The sequence below is a fragment of the Oncorhynchus tshawytscha genome, linkage group LG25 (genome assembly GCF_018296145.1).
Source record: "Oncorhynchus tshawytscha isolate Ot180627B linkage group LG25, Otsh_v2.0, whole genome shotgun sequence".
Taxonomy (NCBI): Eukaryota; Metazoa; Chordata; class Actinopteri; order Salmoniformes; family Salmonidae; genus Oncorhynchus; species Oncorhynchus tshawytscha.
In genome coordinates, this window is record NC_056453.1 from 22551833 (window position 1) to 22559606 (window position 7774).

Here is a 7774-nt window from a genome sequence, read left to right on the forward strand (position 1 = left end):
ACTTGTGTCTTGCCCATTCACCCTCTGAATGGCACACATACACCAACAATAATTATTTAACCTGTCTCCTCCCCTTCATCTACATTGATTGAAGTGGATGTAGCAAGTGACATCAATAAGGGATCATAGCTTTAACCTTGATTCACCTGGTCAGTCTGTCATGGAAAGAGCAGGGGTTCTTAATATTTGACATACTGTGTATTTGTCCAGCTAGAATAATATTTAGTTCATTGTGTGTTTTTGTGGAGTAATATAAATAAAAGGACCCATTGCTAGTATGTCAGTGAAGTACAGTTCATACAATAGTCTTAAAAGAAAAAAACATAAGGGGTGTTTTGATATGATTTACTCCATTCTTCACAACCACACCAATCTGCTTTCGGTCCATACTCACACACACACACACACACACATACTGGTATAATACATTTTGCTACAGTTTAAAAAGATGGCACAATTGCATGGACAGGTGCAAATGTGGAAGGGTAGTGCTTGAAAAGGGCAATTAGATAAAAGATTTCCTTTTAACTATAAGACATTTTGAATACTATTTTATAGAATACATCTGGTTTTTGAAACTTGGAGATGTATGGTTGAAGTCAAGAATGATGCTGTTGCATAATGCTGCATAGTTAACAATGAAGGGGCATGGACACCCAAGGAAAACAGAAGTTGGTGACAAAAGTATTTCTGTTTTAATGAATGCGAGTGAAAAGTAAAATGCTGCTGACTGCATGGGCCTAGTAACATATGATTCCATCTTAAATCCAACCATGACCTATGTGTTACATTACACATGTATATTGGATTAGAAGTGTGGCACTGGAGTTAAACACAACGTGTGCAAATGAAACCCACGATACAAGAACCACAAGCACTCACAAATGTCACTTGTCTTTTCCACAGACCACGGACCTCCAGACAGTCATTACTCTGTCGTCTGAACATTTACAACGAGTAGCTGAAGAGGTAACTTGCAAAATCTCTTTTGCAGGCAATCAGAGGAGTTAGCCTAGATTGAAAATAAAACAATAACACTGTCAATGAGCTATGAAGTGTTTAAAGCTTCAATCCAAAAGACGGAGAGTAGTTCATCAGAACATTATTCCACACGCTGACATTTAGCTTCAAAAGAGATCCAGCGTTTGATAGAGTAGAGCAGAAGAATCTTTGTCCAATATCGGTTAAGCGCAGATGAGAATTGGATAAAAGCAGACAAATCCCCAGTTGCAAGAGGAAAACCCCAGCTTTATTTATAAAGTGTCCAAAGACAAGTGTTGTAGTACTGAAGTCTCCATTTTCATAACTCATGACTGGACCTTGACGCAGCAGAGTGAAAGTCAACAAGCTTTTAAAATCAGACGTTAAAACAAATTAAGAAATGATAAAGCATCACACTGCTATGGCTCTCTGCCCCAATCCCACAGGACTGAAGCTCCTGCCTGCCCTGGCTGGGTCAGAGCAGTCCTTTCCCTCTGTCTCTTCCATCCATCCATACCTTCCTCCGTGAAAGTTCCAGTCCAACAGACCTGCTTCCATCTGTCCATCAATAAATCCATCATTCCATTTCCTTTTCTTCCTCAGACAGAAAAGCACATCCTCTTGGTAGGAGTAACAACACTGTTTTCATGTCCCCCTTCCACCCATCCTTCCCCAGTCCTTCTCAGTCTTCATGCCTCCTTCATGTAGCTTCTGCAGGCCTTAAAATCTTTCTGAGCCAACAAAGCCACAATGCCTGGGTCACCGGAACTCATAGATGGCTGCACTGTGTTCCAGAACATGGGTGAGGTTCAGAGACTGGTACCTGTGACGGAGAAGGAGTCAGACAGTGCTATTTAGTGCAGAAAGTCAGGAGAGGAGCGATGCATTGGCCAGTCCCAAATCAAATCAACCCCAAGCCCTCAACTCTTATTGTACAGAGAGCAGTTATACGATTTATTTTTGATTAGTTGAAAAAAATATTTTAAAAATAAGTTCACACCCCACAGAATTAGGGCATGAACTGCATCCTGACGCTGATAACCTGAGCAAATAAAATATTAATTTAAAGAAAAAAGAAACGCATAAGAACTGATGATGCACAGATGCATATGTTCTAAGTTCACAAGGCCTGGCTACATCTGAACCAGTTTTATCACATGTTCATCAATGACCCAGTTAGTATTTAGTCTCCTGTTACCATTCTGAGCTCCTGTGATAGTAGTATCCCTCTATGGTGGCTGTGGACTTTTGGAAGCAGATATAGTAGAAACCAGCGAAGGAAGCACCGCTGATGTCTTTAATGGTGTGATCAGGGACCAGGAACTGCTCCTGTGGAAGAGAATACAACAGTTAGTACATCATTATAACAACAGTATTTTTACAGAAAATGTTGCCAAACCTCATATGCATGATTCAGCTTTTCCTTGGTAATGGAGCTTACCTTCCACCTCATGAAGATGTAGTCAGACTTCTTCAGCTCTTCATAGTCAAACTCATCCGAGTTGAACGTCTTTGCATACTGATAGAAGGCCTGGAATTTGCCCTGGAGCCCAAATATAAAATAGTTAATCGCTGGAACAATACAATACGTTTAACAATCATAACTATTGTTCTTGCTTGATAAATCTACCGTTATCAGACCCCCCCCCCCAGGTTCCAAACAAATTCAATCACTTTTCACCCGGTGCAAAGTCCACCCACCTGGGATAGCTTAATCGAATCCCCTCATTGCTTGAAATCACTGCCCCCACTTTAAGCACCATATTCACCAAATCCTGATACGACCAAATAACCAGTGGCGGAACACCAAAACTAGCCTGTTAGCCGTCGCATCCCAGGGAATTTTGACAGACGTCACAATACTATTTATTTTACTTAGTCCGTCCACAAGAGATTAACAGCAACCAAAAAACATTAATGAGGGGGATGACACCCTCACATTCTCACCAGGAAAGATTATCTCCTACTTCATTTGACACGGCGGTCTAAAGCAGATCAACATGGGTGGAATCAGACTATTAAATTCAATTAGGCTAAATTAAATGAATAATCGCATATTCGATTTACCCAGTGCTTGCGATCCACATCCTCATCTGCATCCCACTTCCTGGTTAGAAACGGACGCTTCCTACTGATGATCTCCCCTGCAAAGAACGTAGTCAGAGTGGGGTATTCCTACAGAAGAAGAAAACAGAAAGAGAAACAAGTTATGCTGGGAATCAAAACCATGATTAAAATAAAATGGTTAGAATAAACCTTTATTCAACCTCTTTTCGGTATCAAGTAAATCATTCTCACCTCTGTCAACCCTTTGATCTTCAAGTACCCACACAAGTATGAGTCTTCCATGGTCACATGCTGAAAGAAACAACACAAGACTTGAAAACAGTATGTAAATGTTCACTTGCTAGATAGTGGAATGAAGGATCATTCATTGTGTAACTTCTTTCCAATGGTGTCATGATGTGAGCCAACGATGCATCTGAACACAGCTGAATCACATTCTGGTAATAACATGTTCACTACTAATGCCAGCTCACCTACTGTCACTAGAATGTAAATTCAATTAATGATAGGGTCATCTAACATCTAGGTTTCATGGCCGGTGATTATGAACACTCCTTCTGGAAGCTGGCAATCATTACGTGTTTTGACATTTTTGTCAGCACAATTAGTCATCAGCTGACTGGCAAATGAAAGTTTCATAAATCTAACGGACCTGCAAAACAACCTCGACATCGTAGGAGTTGCCTTTGCTCTTCTGATGTCCTCGGAACTTGGAACCGCTGTAGAGAAGCGAGGCGATAACACCGGGCTGGTGGGTGTTGATCAAGGGAGGTGGGATAAGCGAGGCCGAGGACTTGAAGGCCATGGGGGTGTTACTGATGTATCCAGCGGGGACAGGCATGGTTCTGGTACCGCGGGAAGGACACCGACCGCAGTCAGTGGCCGTCCGGGCGATAGATGTGGGAAGATGGTACAGAGAGCACGAATGAGGCGGCTCACCTACATCCAAATCCCTTCAAATGTAATACTTCAGTCACTCACACCAAGCTCCAGAAAAGTAAATGGACTTCGTCGCGGGCGTCATAAAACAGCAGCATTCTCTTCTCTCATTAGCCAAGGGATGCACTCGTCTAAAACCGCGCTGCTCATTGGCTTATTTATCGCAACGCTATCAATGACTTTTGAGGATGTAGTCCTTTTCGCTCTGGCACTCTTCCATTCGGTTTGATTGTATAACAAGAATGGAACTACATTTCCCATGTATCTGGGAAATCTGTCAAACACGAAAGGTCACACATGCGATGCAGTGAGAGTTGTGCAAATACGATCGTATTTCTCCAAATTATTCGTTTTAGATCAGTCAACCTTCAACTACTCTTCGTCAGTCGTTTCTTATAGCAACAGTAGTGTGTCCTGCATTTTGAAAAGCGATATTATCCGGCATTCATAATTCCTGTTAGCTAACGTTGTTAGTTCAGCTAGCCAAGTCAACTGTAGTTTTGAACCCCACTTCAATTGGGGAAACTTGTTTGTTAAAACATCTCTGTCACTGACACGATGCTGAGGAATCTTGTGAGATTTCACAATTGTCTGGGGCATGCTTTCTCTCCCCCCACTGTCTGCCCAAGAGGTCAAATGTTTAAGCTGCTCTCTGTGAAATCCTACTCAATTATCACAGGTAAGAGATGCACCAGCCACTTGTTTCATCAAATATCAAGAAAAGGTTCTCGAGCTTGCTGGTTTACAGTGATCGTGGCTATGTGCACCACGGAGGTTGCACATTTCTTGTCATGTTTACTTTGTTTCGCTCTCAACAGAAAGAAAGAAATTCTATGAGGATGTTAGCATATCCCATGGAGAGGGTGAGTACTGTAGCGGAACTTGGAGAGTGAGGGTCTTTCTCTCTTGAAAATATTTAAATAAGAAGTCTGAGTGCTAAGAATTCAAGAACTCACTTTTTTTTCCCCCTTGATTTTTGGTCTGCAGGTGGCATGTTTGAGATCAACCTGGACCGGCGGAAACTGAAAACACCAGGAGGAAAGCTGTTTACAGCCCCCAACGAAGCCTTAGCCATTGCCGTGGCGAATGAATGGGATACTCAGAAAGACATGCTCAAGTTCTACAGCATGCATATGGTATGACCTTTTACCTCAGCACTTTTGTTCAATGCTTCATGTTGGCTGTATCTGAAATGGTCACTGTACCCCATACAGGGCACTACTTTCACGAGAGCTTTTGACTTGGGCCAGGATTCAAACTAATGCTCTATATGTGTGAAAAGGGTGCAATTTGAGATTTGTTCTCTCTCCTCCAGACCACTCTCTGCAACACGGCCCTAGATAACCCTACGTTCCGCAGCAAGGACCAAATGATCACTGCTGCCCTCAAGTATCTGGAGACTGACACTATCTGGTACACAAGAGATATTTGTAGTAGCATGAGGGTTTAGGTTACCTCCATCCAAAATTATTTCTACAGATCATTCATGTGTATGATTGCACAGGGATTGAAACTGTGAGTATGTTGTCTCCTTGCAGTTACAGAGTTGAGGAGCCTCCATCACTAGTCGAGCTTCAGAATAATGAATGGGACCCTGTGTTGAACTGGATTGAAGACCGGTTGGTTTCACTTTAACATGATCATTGACTCATTTTCTGTGAGTTACCTTACAAAAAGTTCACTGGACATGTATACGTATTTGCATGTCATCTTCAGCAAAGGAGGGAAACAGAGATTTGTAGCATTGTCTTGCAAATACTTGAATGAATGTTTTTCTCTTTCAGGTACAACGTAGTCATTGGCTCCTCCACCAGTATACTGGGGCCAGAGATCCCACAGGCGACGATGGATACTTTCCGCCAGCACCTGGGTTCCTATAACTTCTGGTCCCTGACAGGTAAAAACATCTAATAGTCATTAGAGGTACTCCCGTCCCGTGGACATGTGCAAATTCTTTACTGTATGTGGGTGCTAAAAGGAATCAGCCTCTTGCCTAGACCAATGGACTGAAAATGGAGAGAGAATCGTCTCTATTTTCAGTTTGTTGGGCCACTTCAGGTAGAGCCTCTTGCTTTGCACTCAGAAGTAGGACCGGTGTTTATGATCACATAATATTGCAGAGTCTCAGTTAAATAGGCTGTACAAGACTACTAATATTCTTTGTGTGACCTCCTATGTGTGTAGGTCTGGAGTATGTGATCACCCAGCTGAAGTCAGTGGTGCTTGCCTTTGCTTTAATAGACAAGCACATAACAGTGGAGCAGGCCGTGCTGCTGTCACGACTAGAGGAGGAGTTCCAGGTAGAAACTCGCCACAGAAACAATGCATATACAGAGATTAGAAAAGCGTTGTGGATATGTATTCAATCTCTTTCTCTCTTACTAATGCTTTATTTTCCTCTGTCTCTTTTCCCTCTCCATAGATCGGGCATTGGGGAAATGTAGAGTGGGCTCATGATGTTGACCTGTATGAGCTGAGGTCACGTACAGCAGCAGGGGCTCTGTTTGTACATTTCTCTTCTGAAAGTTCAACGGTCAAACGCAAACTCATGCAAGACTAAGGAGGACATTCAGTGCTTCCCTGAGTCAACACAAACTCAGACAGGACTCTTAAGAGCAAAGGCAACAGAGGCAGTGTACTGGCCTCTGACTGGGAAGAAATCCCAACTCCTTCGGACTTGTGTTTATCTCTGGTTGTTGTCCTTTGCGGAATAAAAACACATAATATTCTATGTCAATCAATTAAATGTATTTATGAAGCCCTTTTACATCAGCCGTGTCACAAAATGCTTATACAGAAACCCAGCCTAAAACCCCAAAGAGCTAGAAATGTAGTTGCCTGGAAACCTGACGTTCAATTGCATTGAATTCTACATCGGGCAAAAATGTGCGTTTGAATCAGGAAAGTTACTTCTCATGACCTCTACAAGCCAGAATATTGAATAATATAATATTTTGATGTACTTTAGCGGTTGTCTGTGCGGTAGGAATGAGGAAAGTATAATTACATAAATTACATAAACTTTTCAAAGCACTTGTAGTGCATTCAGATTTCTATCACCAGACGCATGTTCACAAGATAAAAATACATGCACGAGATGCAGCAAAATTAAGGCAGTTATTTCACAACACATTGTGTGCCACTACTCTTCTACTATACAGGCTACCTACCTAGGCTACCTGTGGTGGCAGGTAGCCTAGTGGTTAGAGCGTTGGACTAGTAAACAGAAGGTTGCAACATCAAATCCCTGAGCTGACAAGGTAAATGACAAGGTAAATCTGTTGTGCTAGTTAACCCACTGTTCCTAGGCTGTCATTGAAAATAAGAATTTGTTCTTAACTTACTTGCCTAGTTAAATAAAGGTAAAATATACATAAATATGTCTACAACACAAAAAAATCAAGTTTGTATGTGTATCTCCTCGCTGTTCCATAAGATTAATTTCAATTGGTTATTTAAATGTGATTTTACTGCTTGCATAAGTTAATTGATGTGGAACATAGTTCCGTGACTCCATGCAGTACTGTGCACCTCCCATAGTCTGTTCTGGACTTGGGGATTGTGAAGAGACCTCTGGTGGAATGTCTTGTGGAGTATACATGGGTGTCCGAGCTGTGTGCTAGTAGTTTTAAACAGACAGCTCGGTGCATTCAACATGTCAATACTTCTCACAAATACAAGTAGGGATGAAACCAATCTCTCCTCTACTTTGAGATTGACATGCATATTATTAATGTTAGCTCTGTGTACATTTAAGGGCCAGCTGTTCTGCCCTATTATTGGCCAA

The 7774-nt window shown here is 41.9% G+C and overlaps 2 protein-coding genes across 2 annotated transcripts; one reads left to right on the forward strand and one right to left on the reverse strand.

The window, feature by feature from the left end:
• Positions 1-331: 331 nt before the first annotated feature.
• Positions 332-4104, reverse strand: LOC112224443 (glucose-induced degradation protein 4 homolog). The gene is made up of 6 exons (XM_024387996.2): positions 3701-4104; positions 3280-3339; positions 3049-3156; positions 2423-2524; positions 2180-2310; positions 332-1804 (listed from the first exon to the last, which is right to left on the reverse strand). Exons 1-6 carry the CDS (start codon positions 3887-3889, stop codon positions 1741-1743), a joined length of 654 nt encoding a protein of 217 aa, XP_024243764.1. The 5' UTR covers positions 3890-4104; the 3' UTR covers positions 332-1740.
• Positions 4105-4227: 123 nt separating this feature from the next.
• atpaf2 (ATP synthase mitochondrial F1 complex assembly factor 2) lies at positions 4228-6754 on the forward strand. Its single transcript, XM_024387995.2, has 8 exons — positions 4228-4666; positions 4806-4850; positions 4975-5123; positions 5303-5400; positions 5526-5606; positions 5772-5884; positions 6172-6287; positions 6410-6754. The coding sequence occupies exons 1-8, from the start codon at positions 4546-4548 to the stop codon at positions 6545-6547; spliced, it is 861 nt and encodes a 286-aa protein (XP_024243763.1). The 5' UTR covers positions 4228-4545; the 3' UTR covers positions 6548-6754.
• Positions 6755-7774: the final 1020 nt, after the last annotated feature.